Below are 26346 nucleotides of genomic sequence, written 5' to 3' on the forward strand. Positions count from 1 at the left end.
CAAGAAACAAATTTATTCAGCATAAAATAAATAAATTAAAACAACAACGCCACAAATTTGAGTTTAGACTTGAGTTCGAGGACTCGAGTCAATTAATTATTAATTTCTAAAAAAATCATTTAAAAAATCAATTGGTATTTAAATTGAGGGCGGTTTGGATCTTTTGCAGGGTGCGAGACAGGAGGCCGGTGACCTTCTCCACCGCCTCCGGCGTCACGCTCGCCGTCCGCTGGCTGAGCTGGAATTCCATGGTGAGAAGCGAGCCGGAGTTCGCGGCCGGGAGGATGGCGAAGCCACATGGGAGGAGCCCCACGTCGGCCGTGTCGCCGCCGTTGTTCATGACATGGTGCATCGACGTCACGTCCACCGGCGCGTAGATCACCGTCGCCTCGCCGGATGCGTCCATGGTCGTCTCTTGAATTATCAGTTGCTGATCCGTCTGAGAAATAATTAGTGATGATTAGATTTGGATGGAGGGGGAAAAAACAGAGGAATGGGCAATTAGAATCGATTGCGTACGCCAGTGCGCAGGAGGACGACGGCGTTGGCGTCGTCGTTTCCTGTGGCGACATGAGCCATGTTGTAGAGCTGCCCGCCGTCTCCGAGAACGTCCCATTGACTCCGGCAGCTCCCGTCGCGGAGGAAGTCGAAGAGCCGCCTGGGCGCCACCGGCATCCACACCGCTGTCGATGCGCAGAGCACGATCCCCGGCAGCTCCCCTTCCTCCGGCAAGCTCTTCCTTGTCTTCACGTTCGCCGACGGCAAATCACCTTCTCCGATGCGATTATCTTGATCCACCTTGCGCCACACACCGACTGCCGACGCGCACACGCCGGCGGCGAACGCCCGCGTCATCTTCTGCGCCAGCTTCAGCATGCTCAGTTGCGCGAACGCCATGCCGGAGTCGAGTTCGCGGCGGGAGGAGGACATGAGAAGGCCGACCACCTCGCAGCGGCGCCGCAGGGAGGCGACCCACCGACCGGCACCGAACGCCATGCCGGATCGGAGATGCTGCTGGTACATTTGGCTCACTTGCTCTTCAACATACTCGGTATGTTCCACCCACGTCACCTGAGTTACCCCTATATTAATGCATAGATCGCCGGAGATTGATTAATTGTCAATGGGGTCAAAGATCGAACCTTGGAGTAGCCATTAGGCATATCTTGCACCAGGCAACCGGAAGGCAGACGTCGGAAGCTCGCCGGGGCTTGACCGCCGGGGTTCCTGATGCTGTCAACGGAGACGTCGACGACGGCCCAGGTGCCCTCCCCCTGCTGCTTGCAGAACCGGAGAAAGCGGAGCTCGCGGACGGCCACCAAGGGCGACAGCGCTTGCAGCTCTGCTTGCATCTTCAACCAATCAAACCATCAAATTAGATTCGGTAGTTGATGAATTTAATAATATTTCATGCGATTTATGGGTTAATAATCATTTGCTCACGATTTGCAGCGCTCCTTCTCTTGTCCCACCGACGCCAGGGATTACTACTTCGTCGACGGTGGCCTTGGCGACGATGCAGGGGAACATTTCGACCCATTTATACTGCATTGAGTTGAAGAACTGGTGAGATTAAAGATTTTTAATCGAAAGTAAATCTTTGATTTATATGCGAAAAAGATGGATAATTACAGCATCCATCAAGGTGTCGACGAGAGCGACGGCGCTTATGAGCACCACTCCGGTCTCCTTCGTCGCCTCCGGCGTGTACCCTACCGAAGGCAGCCCGGTGATGCGGCGGCACTTGTTATACTGGTCATAGTTGAGCGTCTCCCCTACACCGTCGAAGCCTCGAAGCCAGAGAGGCTCCTCCATCTGCGCGATGGTCACCAGCTCCTCCATCGCCGCCTGTGCCAGCTCCACCAGAAAGCTCTGCTCGCTCCCCTGCATCACCGTCGGAGGAGAGATTACTGGGTTCACTATAGTGCCGTAGACCGGCGGCTGAACAGCAGAGGTGGAAGGTGGCATCGAGGGACCGGTGCTGTTGGCGGCCGGGACGGAGGCCCCGAACTCGAAGACGTTGCTCGGCATGGGCGACGTTGCATTGATCGACAGGGAAGAGAAGGACTTGCCGAGGAACCTTCCGGTAAGGGTGCACATGCGATCGAGCTCCTCCTTGAGGCTGGCGTTCTCGACCCAGAGTTGCTCCTCCACCGACGAGATCTCGGCGAGCGTCGCCGACGCGCCGCATTTGATGCACCGAGGGTCCAACGTCGCTTCCCGGTAATGAATGTTCTCGTTCCGCAGCTTCTCGTTCTCCTGCCGCAGCATCGAGTTCTCGTACCTCTCGATTTGCGTCTTCAAAATTACCCCATCAAAATCAAAATTTTATCCTAAATATCACATGAAAATGCAATTTTAACCCGAAATCAAGGTGTAATTTAATCCTACATACCTTCATTTGGGTTCTCCTGTTCTGGAACCAGAACTTGACTTGCCGGGGATCGAGGCGGAGCCGCCGGCTGAGCTCCTCCCGTTGCTTCTCGTCCGGGTGAGGACATTCCTTAAACATACTACATTAAGAAAAGTCAAATCATGAAGTATCGATCGATCGATCATAAAATCAACTAAAACATATATCGATTGATCAGCTTACGCTTCGAGTTCTTGTATCTGTCGCGAGGTGTGCCGATTGTATGGCTTCCTCCGGCGACGATTGCTACTGTTACTCGCCTGATCAGCATCATCGCCGGAGATATCCAAGTTCCCGTTGCCCGATCTGCTATCGCCCTCGTCCTCCCTGTTCCGGCTACCGGAATATTCCCCAAGTCCCCTTCTGCTGCCGCCTGCGGCGCCGGCCATCATTTCATTATTCTGGACATCCACGTTCGGCTGCTACCCCAACAAAAATCGTCGCCGTGGATTAATTCCAAATTAAATAAAACTCACGTTGCACAAATCGATCGAAATATATAATCAATTAATTACCCGTCTGAGAGACAGGACGCCAGTAGTGGCGAACCTGAGCTGCGTCGGCGGAGTCAACTCTGCAGCAGTCGCCGCCGCCGCTTGGCCGTAGGATGCAGAGCCGCTCGGTCTTCCGGTGTTGGATGTGACTCCAAAGCTCATCATTGCAGCTTCCTCTTCCTCTCTCATGATGATCTCGCCGTAAGATCGAATCTTTCGTTCTCTTCCAAAGATCAAACTTTTCTCTGATCAAATAATGATTCGATCACATTCTAATCATGAATCAATATTTCCAACCGCCGCTAAAGCAGCAAGAACGCAGGAATTAATCAGAGAAAACTTAGTACGAGTTCTCCTCCTCCGATCATCCTCTTTCATCAGATAGAAACAACAAAAATAAAACAGCTTTTCTCTCTTCAACTACCCAAAAGATTCAATCTTTAACGTAAGAAATGGACAAAACCTCACAGATATCAGATATTCCTTCCATCTCTGAATGCAGAAATGGCAGCAGACGAATGAACGATAGTAAGCAATTAATCAAATCAAGCGACACCAAGAATACCGATAGCAGCAACATCGAATCGAACAATCGCTTACTTCCACTGCTCATCGTTTGTCGATGGACTAAAAACAAAGTCAAGAGTCCAAGAGCGGACTTCTCTTCCTGCTGCTGTCAGTTTGACTTTCTCACCACCCAGTCAAACAGAATAACAAAACACGAAAAACAATAAAATTTAGGAATTTATGATCATTCTCTTACATGCGAGAAGACGGCGATTGAAGCGAGACTGTGCCGAAGCAGTGATGGCGACGGCCAGAGATCGAGGAAGAAGGTACGAAGCGGAATGGAGGCGAGACCTATAAGTAGCGAACAGGGGAACTCGAAATGGCGGTTTACTGCCTCAAGCCGGCTCAATCTATCCGAATCGACTCGGACAATATCAGCTGTTGGATTCGCAATTCAACGGACTTGATCTTCCGGTTCGGTCGAATCGGAAAGGCAGATGGAAGCCGTGGAAAGGGCGATTAATTTAAACAAAACGAGCATCCCGAGTTCCTCCGGATTCGCTGCAGCGCACATTTTACGATTTGGGTTCATATTGCGAAATCCAACCGTCAGATGGAAAACCGAGGTCGGACAGGATCCGGGATAATTCTGCAAGCTCATTGCCTTGTAAGATTTGAGGAGTTGCCAAAAATGGCAGTGGCTTGACTTTGGTAAGTTGTCGATTTGACTACCATTTTTAAAGCAAAATAGTGACAGTAATGGGGAATTATTAATTCGAATAACACTACTTATTAAATAATTTAGGAAATTAAATGATATTTTTTTTCCATATTGATATTTTTGTTAGGATTTTATAATTGTACATATAGTGATTATTAATTTATTATAACGGTTACCTTGTCAAAATTAAATATATATAATTTTTTAGTAAAAATATGATCCTAACTAATATTTAAATATAGCAAATTATATTAATTATAAAATAAATTAAAACTAATAGTTCGATAGGTGGTTGAGGGGTCGTTAAAGATTATAAAGTGTTTCAAATCGACAAAAGAGAGATGATCCCGCGATAGTTACCTCGAACCGACAATTTTAAAAATAAATTTGAAATTGAAAATATAAATTTTTACTACTCAAAGTGATCATATCAGTGTCTTCTTGTGTCTTGTTTAATGATCTCCCACTTCTTTAATTTTGAAAAATAATATTTACATCACTAAAAGTAATTAATTGGTTTTAGTTACAAATAGTTAAATTAATTCAGACTTCTATACGTGGAGTTTAATCACAAACACAATCAAATGACGCAGAGGAATTAAACTAATCCATTTTTGAGTCTTGACAGGTTACTAAACCTGCCCCCTTAATTATTATTTTAATTATTTAATTAATGCAACGCCAATTATTATTTAAATATGATAAATATGGAAAACATAAATAAATAAAATTGTAAAAATAATAAGTGAGGAGTAACTTGCTGGTTTTAACGTCATCACGTACCTATTCTTTATTATTTACCAAAAATATTTAATCATATTTTTTAATAAATTTAAAACGGGTTTGGCAATGGCCAATTGGCTACTCCCCACAGGGGTGTAAGGATGAGATTTTTCATAATATATGGGGAGAAATGGATAACAAACTTCTGGAACCTTCTAGTCCTTTTTTTTTTTTTTTCCTTCACAATCGTCTCTATCTTGCCCGCTCTGCCACCGTCGCGGGCGACCCTGGCGGCGGAGATGGTGGCGTCGATGGATGCGATCCCAGTGATAAAGTGGCTAGGGCTCCAGTGAACCCTTCTGGCGTTTTTCCGAGGTGGCTTGCGAGCGTTCCTCTCCTACTTTTTGTCCGGGTCTCATCTAATCTCTCATGGCCGTCGGGTACTCCTGCATTGATTATATTTTGGAACTCAACCTGTGCGCTATCTCGTTAGCAGGATTTTCTTACTCGTCCGTGCGCCATTGTCTGTTACTGTGATAGATTTGTTAATTTTTATTCGTTCTGATAGGAATTTGAGTAGTCAGGGGGTGTTTGAAGTGATTTGATTCCTCTAAAGGCTTGTTGTAAGAAATGTAGTATTGCATGCGGATGAATCCTAACTTGAAGCCTAACAAATCTGCCAAAGGAAAATGGAAAAAAGAAAAACTATTTGGTCCATTGCTATTGATATCAGGCTGAAAATGACAATTCCAATTGTTTTGTGTTTTGCTTCTGAAGTTGCTAACAACCTCCTGGCTTTCTGTGCAGGTGCAGCCATGCTATATTATATGAAGGCCATGCGTGGGAGGAGGGATTGATGAAACTGGTAATGATTTGTTGCTTGATTTAATTGGGCATTTCAGTTATCTATCGTTAGTTACAGTTTATTTATGTTTTGCAGAATTACCATTGAGAATTCTAATTAAATATGTCATTTTGTCCTTTAAAATTTTTGTTGTTACCTTGTGTGTTCTAGATTTTCATTTGATGTACCTTATTATGCTTTTGAAAACTCTGTTGAGTGCTGAAAACGCTAGTTCTTCCTTGCTTACAAGAGGAAATGTTTCTAGGTGAGAATTGTTTGACTCTTCAAAATAAAAAAATAAAAAATTCTTCTGCAATGCCAATACAAACTTAGGTGATAGGAAGTAAGAATAATCATCTTTTTCAGATTGTTTTTTTTTTATTTTGTGGTTTATGCCAAATTCAAGTTATATACATAACAATCAACCATAAGGAACTGACAAACATCCACTTTCCTATTGATTGAAGTTATGCATTGCGTGAGCACAATTTGTAGTTATACATGCTCATTCCTTCAAAATCAATCTACTCGAAACGTTTCTGCTAATTTAACATTTCACGCGGTAATAGGAAATCAGCTTAACACATGTTGTTCCTTTGAGCTTTCTTATTACTATTGTTTTTGGCATCATTATTTTTTTAAAAATTAGGTGTGTGTGTAAAAATCAGGTTTTTCTTGTATGAACAACAGAAGTGAGAGAGATTATTGACAACAGAATTGTAAAAAACCAGGTTCTGCATTTTGTTTTAATGACTTGGACAACTACTTTCTCCATTATAGGAATTCTAGTGGTGCTAAAGTCATATCATGTGTGATAGATTATATTCATTGGTTTCTTATGGAAGTTGGCTTGACCGAAGCTCAGAGAAGTATTGGTTACCCTGTTGCTTGTTGAATAAATTGTTACTGTCCCTGCTGTCGAAGCCACTTTGCATGGTCTATTTCTCCAATGATGGTTTTTATTGAATATACAGTACACAAAGGGGTAAGGACAGCATTTTTTTTTCTCCTGTATATATGCTATAGTTAATATTAAATGTTTTTCACGGATTATCTATTCTAGTTGATGATATTTGAACTTTGCCAATATTTGAGCTCCTTCCCATAACAATCCAGTGTCATGACTTCTTGGTGCAATGTTGTATGACATATTTCAAGTAGCGATATGTGTGGGCTTATATTCGCAATTGGTACTGCATTTACCAATTTCTTGGTTCAATGAATCCATATTCAAGGAGTGGAGTTTCTGACATGGCTGTTCTACCAGAATGTCTGGATTTACAGCCTGAAAGAAGCACTACTTCATAGAGTCAATTTCAGAGGCTACATTTATCATTTCTGGTATGGGCTTCAGTGGATGGCCAAATTCCTCTCCACTTAGACCACTACGGGACGGTGCTAAAATTGTTGACGTTCTTGGTGTGGACTTCATTCAAGTTAGCATTTGGTTGTCACAGTAAGTTAATAGGCTTTGGTTTCTGATGGATTTGACACTTCGTCATGTATTTATTGAGAAGATTCAAACCCCATGAGTTGGCATGCAGTAATTCTATCTATTTCATGAAAACATCCAGTACTATTTTTGTTTATTCCCATCTCTTATATAATATATCTAATTTACATATTGTAATTTTGCTTCATGTGTTCATGCTTTTAAGAAGTCGATGTTTAAAGCACACATATAGTTGAGATAGAGAAGCTTTAAGATTGGAATAATGCAGAACAGTGAGTGTTGGTAGTTGTTAGGCCATTACATTTGAAACCTATGTTAGAACACACGGGGAGGAAGTAGGATTTGAACTATGTTACATACATCCTAATCACTTAGTTTATTAATGTTGAAAGGGTATGTAGTGTTCTTAAAGGAGTTTCTTCCATTCATAAATTACAAGCAAATAGTTAGTGTTTTCAGTAGAGGATGAACCAAAATTGCAGTTGTCATTTTTTTCATGATTTGTTTTTCTCTTTGAGTGTTCCCACCACGTTGGATGTTAGACAATTTTCTGTTAAGGATGAAAGCCACAAGGTTAAAGCTCCTGATATTGCCATTATATGGATTTAAACCCTCACCTTGGGAGGAGAAGCCTTTGGATCTGGTAAAAAATCATGATTTGAGATGGTCCTTGGTGTGTAATTTGTGATTTTGGATAATCCACCCAAATTTTTTATTCTAATAATGATGATGTCTTCAAAAGGAGGACTAACCCAGATGCCACCACATTAACATAAGTTGTAGCCAAGATTAGTCCTGTAAAATCCCATTTTGTGCAACTCTGTGATGTGTCATGATACTTCTCCTTGCATTGATCTTGATTCTTTGGTACCCTTTCTTGGAACTACTGATTCCCCTCCATTCTCTGTGCAGGGATTTTTATCCTAGCTGTGTTATATTTTTGGTCCAATCGGCACTAATAATCTTGGATTCACAAGGCAATTCTTTGTCAAAATAATCACAACTTTCTCATTTTTGTACTTGTATTCATAACTTCACTAAAATTCTTGAGCTTGTTTTCCTGTTTTAATGGTGCCTTCTCTTTCCATGAACCAGCCATCTACAGATGGCAGCAAACTCTCAACACAAATAACCTTTTGCTGAGAGATATGATCACACTCACAAACTTTGCATACACTACTTGTTGATCAACTAATCCTGCGATGGATTCATGGTGAGGTAAACAGATTTTGCATATGTATATTTCTAGGTGTTAATACACTAGAATCTCACCCACCTTTCGGTGTTAATGTGCTTTGCCATTAGAGTTCTTTGGGCAATGAACACTACATTTAGAGCCACAAACTGACTTTCTTTATATTTAGAGCCACAAACATGAACACTACATTTAGAACATTAAGTTTAAATTGCACTAAGGAACATGAGAGAGTATAGCAAGCTTCGGTCTCTGAGAGTTTTACCTGGTTGGTCCTATCTCCATAACTGGCATAAGGAATGTCTTTGCCAATATCCCTCCTGTCTTCATTCTCTTCTGCAACAAACTGTTGATCTATGCTATTTGTTTTTATGCAATTTGTTAATTGTTACCAAAAACTAATTTTAATATTCTCATTCCAATTACACAAAATTTTTCACCTATTACTTGGGTTCATAAATGCAAAGCTGGCCTAGTAGGTGGGCTACTCCATTTCAACGAGTGTCCCCCACAGATAAGTTGACCTACCACCGTTACTCCATGTTCATATAATTGTCCAATTTATCAATTACTTCACAGGCTGTCAATGCTTGTGAGAACGACAGCATATTAAAATAAGGATCATGAAGTTGACACTGACAGAAACTTTCTTACTTTCAGCAGGAGGGTGCCAATGGGCTCAACCAATATTACTGTCATTTGGTAGACTTCAATGGTGGAATCTTTGGTAAGGGTTCACAGTGAACAACCTCATCCGCTTGCTCCCTAAGTATTATGGAGAAAAAAATATAGGTCTGGAGCACATTTAAGGGGGGAAAACAATCATGGAGGTGTTTTTAAAAGAAATACTAAATGTGAAGGCCACGTTTTGGGAAAATGTTCATTCTTATGAATGTTTACTCCGCAAACAGTGGACACTGTTCTATTACATTTTCACTAACAATAATACTTTAGTCTCATCTTTCAGTTGAGATCTATAAGCAAATTGCCAACTAGAGAATTAAGGCATGTGCATCCTACCATTTGTGCAAGTCTTCTTACAACTTTGCCGGACTTTGCTCTCATTAGCTTGGTTTACTTGAGCCTAATAAAGTTGCAGCACATGTAGACACAGTGCTTCATGTTTCTTGGTTCATAGACAAACCATGCTTGGTTATTGGTGTATGGAGAACCACTTTACATTCCTTTAGTTAACACTTTATTTATTTGTAGACAAATCTTTTGACTTGCAAATCATAGCTCTTGATCAAAGTCATTATAGGATTATACTGTTTCTGAATTAGCTGATGATATCAGGGTATTCAATTGTAGATATTTCAACCAGGATTCTGACATGATCATGGAACTTTGATGTGGATCATGTCTCATCACCTTCTTGAGCATGTTTCCAACTTCAGTAATTGCAGCTTTAGATTTCTGTGTTTCCAATCGATTATTTTCTGTTTTTCTTGGATAAAAAATTGGATTTTGGCTTCGGTGTGACCACACAACAGTAGTTACGTAGCGGTTAAGCGCGGCCGCAGTGGCTTTTCGTTTGTTGCAAGCCTCTGCCGCTGGCTCTGCCACAGTAACTGCCTCAGAACAAGACAGATCAACATCTTCCACTTTTTACTAGCCCAATTTCTTTTCTAATCTTTTTCTAATATTGTACGTTCTTTTTGACTTTACTGTTTGTATCTTGTGGTTCTTCTATAAATAATTTGATCGGTTTATTCCTTTGTTCTATTGTACCTCCATTGACAGGCAAGGAAGCAACCGGAGCGTGGACCGAACCTTTGAGCCGCAATTGCTGTCGATTTGATCGGAAAGGAGTTGACTTGTCTCCAATGGTGGCATTTGGAATATAGATTGAAGCCTTTTGAGCAGAAAGGATGCGGTCGAGCACGGGGACGGCGTTCAGTCCGGTTAAGGAGTCGGCGGCGGCGGCGGATTGGGAGGTACGGCCAGGCGGAATGCTCGTCCAGACGCGCGGAGCCGACGCCTGTCCTCCTGTCCCCACCATCCGCGTCAAGGTCAAGCATGGCGCCGCCCGCCACGAGATCTACATCGGCGCCCAGGCCTCCTTCGGTAACATTCGCCACTTCTCTTCCCTTTTCTTTGGTCGATGATGCACGCTCGCCAAGTGTTCGACGATGTGAATGTTCGGACAGGGGAGCTGAAGAAGGCGCTGTCGGCGAAGACGGGGCTCCACCCGCTCGACATGAAGCTGTCATACAAGAACAGAGAGAGGCCGTCGACGGCGTTCCTCGACTCCGCTGGCGTCAAGGACAAGTCGAAGTTGCTTCTGGAGGAAGACCCCGCCGCGCGCGCCAAGCGCCTGCTCGATATGCACAAGGCCGACAAGGCAGAGAAAACCGCCAAGTCGATCTCCGCAATTAGCCTTGAGGTGGACCGCCTTGGTTCCAAGGTAAAGCTCAATTTCTCCCATTCCATCCCCAATCTCAAGATCTATTCTTCACAGATGCAATTCATCGAATAGGTTTCGGAGATGGAGGCGATGGTGAACCAAAATCGCAAGGTGGTGGATAAAGATGTGACCGACCTCATTGCATCCCTAATGAATGAGCTGGTCAAGCTGGACTCCATTGTTGCTGATGGAGATGTAAATGTTCAGAGGAGGTTGCAGGTAAAAAAATAAAAAAATCGTATCTTTAGCTCATTTTGAACTGTTCTTCCATGGCTTCATCTCTGATCATTCTAACATGCTTCAAGCAGATCAAAATGACGCAGAAATATGTAGAAACGTTAGATTTCATCAAGTTGAAGAACACTAAACTGAGTAAACACCACCCCCAAAGTAATCAAATGCTGCAAAAGAGAGATTTACAGCAACCACACAACCCATTTCCACAACAAAACCAGCAGCAGCAGAAGCAAGAGACTGCAGAATTCCAACAGCAAACTCAGCTGCCGGTGGTGATGACCATGAACTGGGAAACATTCGATTCGCTCTTCACGCCATCAACCTCCTCCTCCACCACCACTGCCTCCTCCACACCCCATTCGGGCTTCGACTGGGAGCAGTTTTGAGCCCGAATTGAAGAAAGAAATACCACTTTCAGAATTTGCAGTTTGGTTATATTTTACTTCTGGATCGAAATTCTTGTGTGTCTCCATCTACTCCTAGTAGGGTTCATTCGGATTGAATAGAAATAATCGAGACTCCATGTTTCATTTTATCTTGTAGAATGTCTCAACTTGTTTGGTTTTCAGACAAGCGGGAATGGATTCATCATTAATCATTGCAATGGAAAGAAACGAAGATAGTGTTGTGAAAAAGCTCAAATTGTTGGTGTTTGATTCAAGCTCATCATTTAGCTAATCATAATTATTAGTTTGTGTTCTTAAACTAATACTTGTTCGTGCTAATATGAATGCCTTTCTTCAAAGACAAGATCATCATTTAGCCATCATGATTAGTTTGTGATCTTAAACTAATATTAGTTTGTGCTGATATGATTGCTTTTCTTCATGTCATCTTTAGGGAGATGCCTTAGCAATGAAGACCCATAAAGAGGCGTGTACTTTAGAAGCTTCAGGGTCATGATCAGGTTAGTGGATCTTAGTGGAGTATATAATTACTTCCTTTTTCTTTTTTCCTTTTTCATTGGTTATTATCATAGACTATTTCTAAATTATTTTCCTTGTCGTTTTTGATTATTATTACCATCATCATTATTATTATTGTCGTTTTGTTGGATGTATGTGATGAGTCCATTTAGCTTTGTCTTCCAACCAAGTGGAGTTGTTGGAAATAATATTTCAAGGTATTATTTCATAACTTTCAGCCAATAAATTGCAAGCTGGATTCCAGGCTTCCAGCAGGGTGATGTTATTTTCATAATTATTTTATATATTGTTTATATATATATATATATATTAATGAAAAAAAACAATTGAGCTAAGTCAATCATACGAAGCCATTGAATCACATGACCTACTCGGGTCAAATGAGCTTGAAGTGCAACAGTAAGACACTTCTATAGTTAATCAAATATCTATAAGTATTCTTAATTATGATACATTGCGAATTAATTTTTTTTAATGAGAAGATAATTCTGAAAGGTTTGCTAAGAAGCGATGTGCCATTCACACTTCCAAAATTAATCGGTAGATACCTCGATTACAAAAAAAAAAAAAAAAAAAAAAGCAAGTTAAATGAGCCAACTATATTTAAATATTATTATTTATGGGCTGGTCTTAATTTGGATCGGCCCAATAGTCCACCATAAAACCCAACCCACAGTAGCGGCAAATCCCACCCATGAATATACCCGTTTCCCTCATCTTTCCTACTTCAAATCACGGAGGCGTTTACCCCACCAATAATTTCGTGACACGTGCGCGGAAAGAGTAACGTACCTAATCACTGAGACACAGGACGTACGGTTCGTCTGTCCCGTCGGAACACGAAGGTTGTGTTCCCACATGCGAGCCACGAATGCAATGACGTCACGATGGTCCGGTGAGATATGCGAGAATTCGTGTTTCCTGTTTCGGGAAGGACATCGGATTGCGACATCAGGCGATCGAAAACGGATTCGGTAACTTATACGCGTTGTGCCCCGCACCGTCGGATCGAGGTCATCGAGAGAAAGGGAAGACGGGGGACCACCGATCGGATCGGACGGCTCACAGCGCGAGAAGTTGGGGATGGCCGGTTGATCTTCTTTTCTAGCCGTCCGATCTTTGTTGGGGGCCCACTTGGTCTACCAAAGAATAAAAAGGAGGGTGGTTCCCAGGGTTTAGTTGCTTATCTGCAGCCCCACGCGAGAGGAAGGCACGACCGAGGCATCGGTGGCGGGCGGCGGCGGAGGGAGCAATGGATTCTCCGGCGAGGGAAGACGAGGGCGCCGCAGGCGCGAGTAGCGGCGCAGCGGGAAGCAGCTTCGGCGGCGGAGCACAGGTGCACCGTCTGATCGCGCCGAAACGGGAGCCCATGGCGTTCCTGGGGATCGGCGCACTGCCTATCATTCGGCGGCCCGCGGAGAGGACTAAGGACCGGCACACCAAGGTGGAGGGGAGGGGGCGACGGATCCGGATGCCAGCCGCCTGCGCTGCTCGGATCTTCCAGCTAACACGAGAGCTAGGGCACAAGTCGGACGGCGAGACCATCCGGTGGTTACTCCAGCACGCGGAGCCGGCAATCATAGCGGCCACGGGGACCGGCACCGTCCCGGCCATCGCCACTGTGGTCGACGGTGCGATCAAAATCCCTACAGAGGCTCCTTCGTCGTCCTCATCGGCGGGCCTGGCGTCTACCTCCGGGGAGGAGGAGTCCGCCGCGAAGCGGCGGAAGAAGCTCCAGCCGACGCGAGCGTCGGTCGGGGTCACCGCATCCGCGCTCGCCCCGGTCGCCGCGTTCTATCCGGTCCAGGACCCTCTGCTACAAGGCGGAGGCCCGGTCTCCATATCGACGGGGCTGGCGCCGATCTCTCCGACCGGGGTGGTGCCGATGTGGGCGGTGGGCGGCACGCCCGCCGCCGCCGCGTCGAGCGGAGTGAAGTTGCTACCACCGGGAGCGCTGTGGATGATGCCGCAGGCGACTGGGGAGGCGTCCGGACAGGCGCAGATATGGGCGTTCCCTCCCGCCTCGCAGTTCATCAACCTCGCCGGAACGACGTATCCAGGCGGCATGTCGCCTCCGGCGACACAGAAGGGAGGAAGCAAGAGCTGCATCTGATTGGAGGGACCCCACCGGAGGCGGAGGAAGACGAGGAGGAGGCGCCGTCGGAGTCGGAGGAGGACGAGGGCTAGGTTTCCGTCGTCTCCCCCTTTAATTTCGTCCCTAATTAAACTCCGAGGGCGGAATTGTAATTCGAACGCTCCGCAAGGGTGCCGGATGCAAAAATCTGCCTATTTTTTTTTCCCCCGCTTGTGAGGGCGCGCACGTGCGCGCGTGAGGGAGCGGAATGTAATTTTCAATTCGTTGAAATATTTTTCCGAATTATTAAACTCGCGGTCCCCACTGCCACACACTGTTTGCGATGCGCGAGTGCGGTCAAACTTGCTCCGTGGGCCATGCGGGTGGACCATCACATGTGCCTTCACGTGTGCCGCTTCGGCTCGGGGTCCATGTGCTGGTGGTGGCCCATTGAAGCGTAAGTTACGCTTGTTGGGCAAAGAAAGCGGGTAAAGATCTGGACAAATAACCTTTGAATGGATTCCTGTGATAAGATGCATTACTATATATATATATATTTTTTAAAAAAAGTAAATTAACTAAAAAAAATCTACATAATGCAATAAGTTGACATGGTCGATCGATAAAATACAATGACAATCTCCATAAATTAATAGTAAATGTCTAAATGCAAGGATAAAATTTTCTTGAAAGAGTCTCAAGTCATTCTTAGTGTCTTGTATCAGTTCTTTGATTCCAAATCCAACCCAGCGCTGCTTTGCTGTTGCTGCTGCCGTTGTGACTGAAAATGATAGAGAGACACACCACCTGATACCTGATTTTGCTGCTGCAGTTGCAACTGATGTGGCAGAAAGATCTCAGCATTTATCGATTGTTGATCTACAGCTCTTCGATAGGTCACTCTCGGCGATTTCACCGGTTGCAAGCTTCAGTCGCTGAGCCTCCGCGGTCAGTGTCTCGTTGATGGCTGCGCGGTCGAGAATCAAGAAGAGTAAGTCTTACTAGAACAACAAAACAAGGCCACAAGAACCTCAATGAGAAAAATTTTGACACACTGAGAACAAATTAACTTAGATTTAGACAAAGTAGAGTGATCTAGGTTTCGATATAAACTTCAATGCACAAGAAGCACAAGAAGATCCCGACTTATCGTATGACATAGAAGGTTCAATTCTTTATCGGTAGTAGTAGGCGTGTTTACAATTATAAAGGAAACAATCTACAACCACATTCAGATTAAGCTAGAAAGGAAACACAAAAGAACGTGACATGTATTGAAACTTCATATTACTTTCGGAGGCCACAGCCAAAATTTATCTGTTGTGAGTGGCCGAAACTAAGAATCATGAAAACCACTGTTTTAACGACAGCGTCGAGTAAATCATAGAAAGGAAAATGTTAGGATTTAACAGGGAATAAACATGCAAGTAGAAACCTCAAATAACATTCCTTGACCCTACAAATGATATTGAATATCGTAATTGAGTATAAAGGATAAAAACAAAAGGTTTCAACAAAGAATGCAGAATCTTTCGTGCCATTTTATAGTTAAACTTTGAAAGACCAACCTTTTTTCCAATGTGCAAAAGGCAAAACAAATGTAGTACACAATTTTATTTAAACCTTTCATAGCCTTGATCAATAAAGTTAAGCAAAAGAATAAAATATCCAACAAATAACATAATTTTCTATCAAGGTTTCACTTAGAGACAAGCAAGAGATCTGTAATCAAGATATCTTGGTATCGGGATCCATGTTAACATTTTCATTTATGCTACATTAACCACTTGCAGTATGAGTTAAATCCTCTACATAACAAAATGTGTAACGATCTATTCATAATATTTTAATCTTATAAGACAATAGATCTAAGACATCTAAAACATTTTATTATTTAAAGTAATCTATGCCTATCCATCTTGACTATTTGATCAATTCTTTTCTTCAGACATGTAATTTCTTGAGCTTTGAATTTTAACCTAATTACAATCACCAATCAGCAAAAGGCTGTTGGCAAACAACATTGAAAAAGAAGATTTATCTTGAAAATGATCAGGCTATTCATCTAATGAAACCAATTTAAAAGATAAAGACTCACAGGAAATCCTTAATGTAAACCTGTAGCTATAAGAATATTATGTGACAATGAAGAAAAATGATAATGCTGTGACATTACCGTCTCTCAGTTGTGCCTGTTGCTCCATGGCTTGAAGACGAATCCTAAGCTCATTGTTTTGGCGTGACAACCCTGCCGAATCCCTCTGCGAAAATGATACAAAAATATATAAAGAATCAAAACAAGGATCAATTGAAGAGGACTAATCGTGCAGAAAAAACAGGCAATTCAAATGAGAATATAGGATGACACAGACCTGCAGCAAGGTCAATCGTGCAGATAATGTAGTTGCTTCTGTCTGCAAAGTTTGCACCTTGTGCTCCAATTCCGATATATATCTCATCTTCCGCTCCTTCGATCGCGCAGCAGATTGTCTATTGGCTAAAATCCTGACAGAATAGAAAATTTAGCAGCTATTGAGCTTTTTGAAGAGTGGAAGAAGTGCCAGAAGTTGAATTTTGGGGGAAGCTAAGCACCTCTTGACTCTTCTTGGATCTCCTAATGCCATTTCTGCAAGCTTCTCGTTCGCCATTATCTTCTTGATCTCCAAGCTGTTGAACTTGGCATTGAGAAACTCCGAGTTCAGCACATTTGCAGTGCCGTCCAAAGAATCACTGCGTGAATGATGCGGCGTTTGACTTGCTGAAGAAGGCAGCAGCTGAGGAGGTTCGTCCCCGAAGCGAAGCTTCCCTGAGAGACTATCAATGGAAAGGCTCCTGAAGTGGCGTCTAGTCACCGGATTAAGATCGCCCTCGACGCTCCTCTTGTCACCGGAGTGGTCCATGGAGCTACTCTCCGCTTCGTTCTCACTGCTGTCGGCCATGCTAGTCCTCGTCCCGCTCAACTTGTTGCTCTCCAGATCCCCGTGTTTCTCCTCCATTCCCGACGCATCGAGCGCATCTAAGTTCATGTAAGCATTAAAGAGGTCATCGGCGGCGTCCCCTTCCGACTTCCCCTCCGCGCTGCTCTCCGTCTCTTTCTCCCACTCAGCCTCCTGCTTCACTTTATGGGGAGGAGGAAGAGGGCGCTGTTGCCAGAGCATCGCCGATGTGGCCCCATCGGCTGCCATGGGAACAGATGGGGAAGCAGACTGGAAGAAACCGATTGGGACATCGCTGTGCGACCGTCGGTGAGCGTTGCGAGGAGGCAAGCCAGCAGAATCGAAGGGTGGAGGGATGGAGGTCGGCGACGAGGAACCCAGGGTGGAGAAGGTGGGGTTTTGGGAGAGAGATCGGAAGTGAAGCGGAGGTGACGGTGAAGGAGCACTAGGCGGAATGCCGGGGCGAACGAAGCCACCGTGGCGGAAGAAAACAGCGCCTCCTTCCGGAACCACGACCGAGGAACACGAAGACGAGGTCGCCGGCGATGGCGGTGGCTTCAGTCGCTGCATCAGGTCACCGCGGGCTGCCTCCGCGTCGCCCATCTCCACTCAATGCCCAGAAAAGCAAGCGAAAAGGGAAAAAATGAATGGGATAGTCGGCGAGGTGTTCGACGCCGGAGGGCGCGTCCTTCGGCGGCCGGCGTTCGTACTCCGCTTCCGTGTGAAGGAAGAAGGCAGAGGAGGGCGACGAATCGGGTAAAGCTTTTGGGGACGCCGCGTGAATTTAAGAGGCGTTTCGTTTCATTCCGCGTCCATTCCCAATTACTTGCATTTTACCAACACACACCTTCCATAATTCAATATTTATCCAAACACATCCAAATAATTAATTTTCTCAAAAAAAAGTTTTCGTTAAATCAAAAGGAGACAAATTTGTATAATTATTTAAATATCATTCAATACTATTTAATATTATTATCTTTTATTTAAATTTTAAATTTTAATTTTTGAATTTATCGCATTATAACAGCTAATATCATTATATTTTCATAGCTACTATAATATAAATATTAAGTGAGCACGTATTAAAAATATTAACATTATAATAATTATAATTTCATAACTATTATAATACATATATTAAAATTATAATAGTCGTTATAACATGAATGTTAAATGAGTAAGTTAAATCCATATAGTAGTAATTATAGTTTCGTAACTACAACGTGAATAGTCGATAAATATAATTGTTTACATTGTAACAGTTATGAAACTATAACTATTACAACGTGAATATTTTTAAATTTATTAATTATGTGTTATAATAATTACGAAACTGTAATTATTACAATGTGAATATTTTTAAACAGATTAATTATGTTTGATAGCAGTTATGAAATCATAGATGTTATAATATGAATATTTATTTATGCATGCTCATCTAATATTTATATTGTAATAGAGATAAAATTATAACTACTACACATGTATAGCGGCTATGATTTCATAACTATTATAATGATTCAGAAATTATACAAGAAATTTAGATAGGTGATAAAATTATATAATAATATTAGATAATTATACATGGCTGAATAGTAAAATAAGACACCTTTTCACAAAAAAAAAAAAATAGGACTCCCTTCGATGATTGAAATAAAGAGACACCGTTTTATTTTTTATCCATATAATTGGATTATATGGGTGCATTTTGAAATACGAAAAAATAAGATGCCTTTTTGGTAAAATACACTTCCCAGCCGTGTTTCCTCTCGACGCAAACATTTCGAACCCTGACATCACACCCAATTTTCTTACCTTCGTTGACAAGCAACCACCGAGCAGGGGCCGGTCTCTCACCAGATTTAGTCAAGCGTAAAGCGGCCAATTTAATGGCGGATCCGGTCCGGTTCAGATCGACGAACCGGGAACAGATTCCGAAATGGATATGGAAACTCGCAAGTAATATCGAGGCAATAAATAAAGTAGTTATTGCATCAAAACAAACAATTAGAGAAGTTTTTTAATTGGATTTGGGAACAAATCGGGGCAATTAAACCACTAATTAAGCTGATGATTACGAAATCGAAGTCAAATCTTTCATTGCCAATTATTTAATTTTCCCAATAGCCGATTGAAATGGCGTAAATGGCACGTGGAGTGTGTTGAGTTTTCATTATTATCCATGAACATAATTTATGATGGTATATTAAATATTCTGTTTATTTTTCTCATTATTGAGTACATTATTCAATATGAAAATCTTGATGTAAAATAAATAAATAATGTCACTAGTCCATGCATTCAATTCCAACAACTAAAAAACAGCTAAATTTTCTTCCATAATGAATATTGTCAATGCAAAAATTTAATATTCACGTAATTAAATTAAATTAGCATGCCTCTCGTCAACACAATTATAAATAAACTAAAGAATTATTAATAAATTAAGTCAAATTGGGCTCAAATTTTATATTATTGGATAAGGAAACTCATTGCGACATTTGGTCGAGCACCCGAAAGGCTTGGGATGCCCCTCTCCCCCAGGCCCAGCCTTGCGGCGCGGAGACCAACAGCATGGCGTTCCAGGAAAGCAAATCCTTCACGCGCATTCCGTCAAACACTTTGCCTACGCAGTGAATGACGCTGCACGCACTCGGCGTACATGTTCGCCAGACCATGATGGTTGCTCTCGCAGCGTCGCTAGGCCACTTCTCGCAGTGATCTCCGAAACGAAAGAGCTTCTTCTACGTCCCAAACTTCATGCTGCCATCCTGGTGTTCCAGGGTATCAAAGTCCGGCGAGGCATTGCGTCGAACAGTTTGTGTGCATCCGGCGAGGCCTTCTAAATCCACCATTTATTTATTATTTACTCTCATTTCGCGTTTGGAAAATAAAAATATTATTAACAGTCCCCATTTCGTAATTTTAACACTTTCCCAGTGGCACTCTCGTAACTCCAGACGCGAAAAGGAAGTCACACCCATCACCTCTACCTAAAGGGGCAGAAAATGACCTAATAATAAACCAAATTTAACGCTTTCTCTCTCTTCGCCGTTGCGGGAGAACGACGCCGACGCATCTCGCCTTTACCCTTCTCGATCGGGATCTGCGCACCGGAGCGGCCATGGCGATCGAATCGGGAGCGCGTTCTCCACCTCGCCTCGGCATCAATGCCGGATTTGCGTTCGCATTCGTACTGTTGTCGCTCTGGATCGGGCCGGGGATGGCGGAGATCCGGGAAATGGTGGTGCGGTCCGACGCCCGGTCCGTCATCCCCTTCGACGAGTTCGGATTCACCCGGTGGGGCGGCCTGGAGCTCAACGTCTCCGGCATCTCCTTCTCCTCCGATTCGTCGACGGACGATTTGGACCTCACGCAGCTGGGATTCTTTCTGTCGACTCGGGACGCCTGGATCCACGTCCTGCGCCAGCTGCAGGACCTCGACATCACCTGCGCCCTCCAGTCGGAGCTCGTCCGCGTCGTCTACTCCTTCGACCGATTACTCCCGCCGCCCAATCCCTCTGGCGTAGCCGTCGCCCGCGCCACCACCTTCAGAGATGCCGTCAACCTCACCGACAGCCCCGGCCAGTTCACTCTCGTCTTCGCCAACTGCCTCTCGCCGCTCCGCGTCTCCATGGACGTCCGCTCCGCCATGTTCAACCGCCCGGACCCTTACGATCCGTCCTCCCGCGCCTACCTATCTGCGGGCGCCGCCGTGCTCCCCCAAGTTTACTCCTGTCTCTTTTTCGTGTATGCTGCTCTCGCCGTTTTTTGGGCCGCGGCCCTCTTCCGGAGGCGCCGCTCCATCTTTCGCATCCACTACTTTATGCTCGCTGTTGTCGTCCTCAAGGCCCTCAACCTCCTCTGTGAGGCCGAAGACAAGTCGTACATCGAGCGCACAGGCTCAGCTCACGGTTGGGATGTCCTCTTCTACATCTTCAGTTTCCTTAAGGGTATATCCCTCTTCACCCTCATCGTCCTCATCGGCACTGGCTGGTCCTTCCTCAAGCCCTACCTCCAGGACCGCGAGAAGAAGGTGCTCATGGCCGTGATCCCACTCCAGGTCGTTGCAAACATCGCCCAGATCGCCATCGACGAGTCCGGACCCTACGCCCGCGACTGGGTCACGTGGAAGCAGGTCTTCCTCCTGGTCGACGTTGTCTGCTGCTGCACTATCCTCTTCCCTATCGTCTGGTCAATCAAGAACCTCCGCGAGGCTGCCAGGACCGACGGAAAGGCCGCTGTCAACCTCCTGAAGCTCACCCTCTTCCGCCAGTATTACATCGTTGTCATCTGTTACATCTATTTTACTAGGGTGGTAGTTTACGCCCTCATTACAATCACCTCTTACCGATACCTGTGGACGAGCGTGCTTGCTGGGGAGTTAGCCACCCTTGGTTTCTACGTCTTTACTGGGTACAGGTTTAGGCCTGAGGCTCATAACCCTTATTTTGCCATTGATGATGAAGAGGAGGAGGCTGCCGCTGAGGCGCTCAAGCTGGATGCATGATGACTATGAATTGTGAAGTCAAAATACAACACTTTTAGGGGGGGGCGTCCAAAAAATGTACTTTCTGATGGGATCAAATTGATGCACTAAGAAAATATCCGGTAAGCCAGAGATTAGAGGTTGGTACTAGTGTTTTTTTTTTTGTTACTTCGTTTTCTTTCTTTTTGTATGTTACACTATTTCACATTGTCCCTCATTTGTCACCTGAGCATGTAAAATCTCGTTCATCTGCTACCAAATTATTCGTGCTAGTTAATGTATGTTTTTAGTAACTGTTACATCCTTGTTCGTATATTGAAACTTCCCTTCACATTGTTCTTTGACACTTTTCGTGCTTCTAATATTGATGGTTTAGATGTTTGACTATGTTAAAAATATCATATATCACTACTGTTCTCTGTTCTAGATGATAGCACTTGACCAATTGATGCAGCAAGTACTAGAATAGCTAGTTATGGATTGGAAGCAATCATGCACCTACTCATGTGTTACATCCTTGTTCGTATATTTAAACTTCCCTTACAATATCATCGTGTGTTACATCCTTGTTCGTATATTTAAACTCCCCTTACATTATTGTTCTTTGACACTTTGAGCTTCTAATATTGATGGTTTAGATGTTTGACTATGTTAAATATATCATATATCACTACTGTTCTCTGTTCTAGATGATAGCACTTGACCAATTGATGCAGCAAGTACTAGAATAGCTAGTTATGGATTGGAAGCAATCATGCACCTACTTACAATATCATCGTGTGTTACATCCTTGTTCGTATATTTAAACTTCCCTTACATTATTGTTCTTTGACATTTTTGGAGCTTCTAATATTGATGGTTTAGATGTTTGACTATGTTAAATATATCATATATCACTACTGTTCTCTGTTCTAGATGATAGCACTTGACCAATTGATGCAGCAAGTACTAGAATAGCTAGTTATGGATTGGAAGCAATCATGCACCTACTTACAATTTCATTGTGTGTTACATCCTTGTTCGTATATTTAAACTTCCCTTACATTATTGTTCCTTGACGCTTTTCGAGCTTCTAATATTGATGGTTTAGATGTTTGACTATGTTAAAAATATCATACATCACTACTGTTCTCCGTTTTAGATGATATGCATTTGACCAATTGATGCAGCAAGTTCTATAATAGCTAGTTATGGATTGGAAGCAATCATGCACCTACTTACAATTTCATCGTGTGTTACATCCTTGTTCGTATATTTAAACTTCCCTTACATTATTGTTCTTCGACACTTTTCAAGCTTCTAATATTGATGGTTTAGATGTTTGACTAGGTTAAAAATATCATATATCACTACTGTTCTCTGTTCTAGATGATAGCACTTGACCAATTGTTCCAGATGATATCAATCATGCACCTACTTACAATTTCATCGTGTGTTTTTTTAGAAAATCCTCCGTGCGGTTATGAATAAGAGTGTGTTAAAAGTTAGATATCAGATTAATTCTCTTATCTCTAGTTCAATAGCATTCGATACCTTGATCAAAATTGGCACGATACCATATCAATCTTGATGGAGCCCTGTTGCTGTGGCAGGAATTTCTTTATTTGTTTGTGTTTTGTGCTTTAACTTTCTGAAGAAAGTGTAGCAGTTGATCTTATGTTAAACCATATAAAGGTTGGTATGTTATGTTTTTGTTTTCTTTTGTGTATTTAATTCTGCATTTGTTTCTGTCGTCTACCTTTCTATATAACTGGTGTGTGTTTGTGTTGCTCGGTACTCCTCTTAGAACACAAATCTCATGGAGGTCCTCGATAGGATTTTCTGTATATTGAATCACTTTCATGGCCATTAAAATGGGATGACATCAATCTTAAAAATATTCATAATTCATATGCTCAGGTTTTTGTCAAGAAATTAGAGTGTTCAAATAATTAAGAATTCCATCTCCACCTCTTAATCATAACTTAATTAAATCCTCCGCCCTCACCATTTGGCCCCTCGAAAACGCCCTCCCTCCTTCCACCTTCTCCCCTCGTCTTCTTCCCCTTGTCCTGCTAAAACAAATCTCACCGGCGGTGTCCCTCCTTCAACCTTCTGCCCTCGTCTTCTTCCCCTTGTACTGCTAAAACAAATCTCACTGGCAGTGTGCAGACTCTCTCCTTCTTCTTAGCACTGCACGCGTGCGTGTGTGTGTGTGTGTGCGTGTGTGGGCATGCGCGTCCATGTGCGTGCGTGCGCATGTGTGTGTGTGTGCGTGGGTGCGTGTGTGTGTGTCCATGCCTGCAGTGTCGAGGAGTCAGTGTGCGTGTGTGTGTGTGCGCGTCCATGTGCGTGCGTGCGCATGTGTGTGTGTGTGCGCGGGCGTGAGTGCGTGTGTGTGCATGTGTGTGTTCAAGAGTGTCGATCCATGCCTGGTTTATCAATCGAGTGTCGAGGAGTCAAAAATGTTTGAGTGTTCAAGAGCCAGGAATGACTGAATATTGAGGAGTCGAGAATGATCGAGTATTGAGGAATCGAGAACGAATGAATATTGAGGAGTCGAGAATGATTGAGTGTCGAGGAGTCGGGAACGATTGAATATTGAGGAGTCGAGAACGATCGAGTGTCGAGGAGAGTTGGGAACGATTGAGTGTCGAGGAGTCGGGAACGATTGAATATCAAGGAGTTGATAATGACCGAGTGTCGAGGAGGAAATACTGAGTGTTTAAGAGTTAGGAATGATTGAATATTGAGGAATTGAGAACGAATGAATATTGAGGAGTCAAGAATGATTGAGTGTCGAGGAGTTGAGAATGATCGAGTGTCGAGGAGTCGAGAACGATTGAATATCGAGGAGTCGAGAATGACCGAGTGTCAAGGAGTCAAAAATGATTGAGTATTGAGGAGTTAGGAATCTACTTCAAATGCGTAATCAGGATCTTTAACTGCCAGATAAAATTAATAGGACTGAATTAGATTATTTTAATTTTTTAAATTTGAACTCGATATATTAATTTAAAAATTACTGGATTGCATTGGATTGGAGTCCAGTGCAGTCCAGCATTGCCTATGCCACTATCTACTTCCGAGTGGGAGGATCAGCGCCGAGTAGGGCGATGAAGCTTATCTGTGGTTAGGTCGGACTCGGACTCATCTTGACTCGACTCAGACCTCTATCATGACTGAGTGTGGTCTCATCTTATCGTTAGACTTGGTTTTTGACTTGACTGTGTCAGGGCAAGACAGCCTATCTACCACATCACAACTGTTGAAACAAGTCCACAACTCTTCGATTCCGAAAGGCTCGTTGCTCGAAATCGATGTGATAATTCAGCAACTTTTTGATGAGTAATTAAGAACCAAACCAAGTCGATTCCCACACTTGTTTCCTCAAACCAAACAGAGTTCATGGAGCTCGAAAACAAAAGCAATCGACGCAGAACAAGAAAGAAACTTTATTCCTGCAAGACCAGTGTTGGAAATGAAACATCTCTGTTTTTATTTCTGAATCAGAAGGTTGAACTCGCGGACATGGAAATGGATCCATTGATGTACTCGGACCATTTCAAATCCTCCGGCTCGCCGCCGTTGAACTGGATTTGAGCGGCTTTGTCCGGCGACAATCCTGTCCATTGCAAGATTCTGCCATCAAAGAGACTGCCGCCATTGTTGCTCTGCAACTCGAATTCACTGCCGGCGTTAACGCTGGCGTGGGAGATTGATGGTGCGAGGTCCTGCGCAAACCAGAGCGGGTCGTGGAGAGGCTCCGCGAAGTGTTCTTTAGCCGGCAACAATGGCGACGGGCCTTGTTTGTCTTCGCTTCCGCCGTCGAGTGGGCTGTGGGTGGTCGGATCAATGCCTCTCTGCTTCAGCTTCTTCTTCATGCACGAGTTCCAGTAGTTCTTGATCTCGTTGTCTGTTCTCCCTGGCAATCCCGCCGCGATCTGAGACCACCTGAGACGACAAGCCAGCCGAATTGAGACTTCCAAAAACAGAATTGAATTCCAAGAAACGGACTAACTTGTTGCCTAAAGATTCATGGAGGTGGACGATCAGGTCCTCCTCCTTCTGGGAGAAGGTGCCCCTCTTCAGATCGGGCCTCAGGTAGTTTATCCACCTCAACCTGCAACTCTTCCCGCACCTCTGCAGACCTGAATTGAGCGCGAACTCATCGTCAAAATCGGATTTTTAGCAAGAAAAATTCTGGGATGAGATGGTGGTGACCTGCGAGCTTAGGAACAGAGCTCCAGCATCCATGGCCGTGCCTGGTGATGTGGTCGACCAGCTTCGCGTCCTCGTCCGGTGACCATAAGCCCTTGCGGAGCTTCTGCTTGTGGCAACAGGAGTGGCCGCCCATTTGGCCGGAGCGGAGGGGGATGGGAAGGCGGTGAGGGGAAGTTAAGTTCACCGAGGAGAAGAGGAGACTGACGGTGGGAGGAGGAGGAGGATTAGGAGATTAAGAGAAGAGGAGCTGCGCTTTAAAGAAAGGACATGGTCACTGTCCAAAAGCAGTGATTTTCATGTGTTTTTTTATTTCTAAAAATAAATAAATATATCAAAAGTAATTTATTTTCTAATTTTACATAAATACGAGATTGCTATTCTGCGTGACCCGTGCGCGACGCCCTAATTCATTGCCGCTGCCGCCACCCCGTACGGCTACCGCCGGCCGTCGACTCGGCCACGATCGACGTGCCGCTCGCGCCATTGCCGATCGCGATCGGCCTTGTTTTCCACCAATTCGCGATCGTCGGACGGTAGAGGACGGGCCGCCGTTGCACGACGGTCCTTCCTCGGTTGGTCTCCGATCGCGATTTGGCCGAAATCCGGCCCGATCGCGGCCGCCAGTGGCGTGCGCCATTACCGGCCGCGATCAGATTCCGATCAAATTGCGATCAGAGATCGGTCGAGGAAGGACCGTCATGCGACGGCGGCCCATCCT

At 43.9% G+C, this 26346-nt stretch overlaps 5 protein-coding genes and 1 pseudogene across 5 annotated transcripts; 3 read left to right on the forward strand and 3 right to left on the reverse strand.

Moving 5' to 3' along the window:
- Positions 1-127: 127 nt before the first annotated feature.
- Positions 128-3096, reverse strand: LOC141842319 (homeobox-leucine zipper protein ROC5-like). Its single transcript, XM_074730527.1, has 8 exons — positions 2929-3096; positions 2597-2832; positions 2396-2513; positions 1633-2298; positions 1444-1545; positions 1143-1352; positions 520-1071; positions 128-439 (listed from the first exon to the last, which is right to left on the reverse strand). Exons 1-8 carry the CDS (start codon positions 3094-3096, stop codon positions 128-130), a joined length of 2364 nt encoding a protein of 787 aa, XP_074586628.1.
- Positions 3097-9062: 5966 nt separating this feature from the next.
- Positions 9063-11632, forward strand: LOC141839551 (BAG family molecular chaperone regulator 1-like). Its single transcript, XM_074727326.1, has 5 exons — positions 9063-9080; positions 10097-10420; positions 10504-10760; positions 10833-10979; positions 11069-11632. The coding sequence occupies exons 2-5, from the start codon at positions 10225-10227 to the stop codon at positions 11381-11383; spliced, it is 915 nt and encodes a 304-aa protein (XP_074583427.1). The 5' UTR covers positions 9063-9080; positions 10097-10224; the 3' UTR covers positions 11384-11632.
- A 1476-nt stretch (positions 11633-13108) lies between these two features.
- Positions 13109-14327, forward strand: LOC141839248 (transcription factor PCF2-like). The gene is given in 2 exon segments (XM_074726954.1): positions 13109-13989; positions 13992-14327. Coding segments are annotated over 2 exon segments (933 nt in total). The 5' UTR covers positions 13109-13175; the 3' UTR covers positions 14111-14327.
- A 264-nt stretch (positions 14328-14591) lies between these two features.
- LOC141839966 (bZIP transcription factor 29-like) lies at positions 14592-17673 on the reverse strand (annotated as a pseudogene).
- A 2293-nt stretch (positions 17674-19966) lies between these two features.
- On the forward strand, positions 19967-21769 carry LOC141842199 (protein CANDIDATE G-PROTEIN COUPLED RECEPTOR 7-like). Its single transcript, XM_074730424.1, has one exon. The coding sequence runs from the start codon at positions 20061-20063 to the stop codon at positions 21444-21446; it is 1386 nt and encodes a 461-aa protein (XP_074586525.1). The 5' UTR covers positions 19967-20060; the 3' UTR covers positions 21447-21769.
- Positions 21770-24756: 2987 nt separating this feature from the next.
- On the reverse strand, positions 24757-25843 carry LOC141840727 (transcription factor MYB86-like). The gene is made up of 3 exons (XM_074728790.1): positions 25629-25843; positions 25426-25555; positions 24757-25358 (listed from the first exon to the last, which is right to left on the reverse strand). The coding sequence occupies exons 1-3, from the start codon at positions 25759-25761 to the stop codon at positions 24914-24916; spliced, it is 708 nt and encodes a 235-aa protein (XP_074584891.1). The 5' UTR covers positions 25762-25843; the 3' UTR covers positions 24757-24913.
- Positions 25844-26346: the final 503 nt, after the last annotated feature.

Source organism: Curcuma longa, chromosome 11 (genome assembly GCF_044706935.1).
Source record: "Curcuma longa cultivar G26 ecotype Majalengka, Jawa Barat chromosome 11, ITB_CL_G26_1.1, whole genome shotgun sequence".
Classification (NCBI taxonomy): domain Eukaryota; kingdom Viridiplantae; phylum Streptophyta; class Magnoliopsida; order Zingiberales; family Zingiberaceae; genus Curcuma; species Curcuma longa.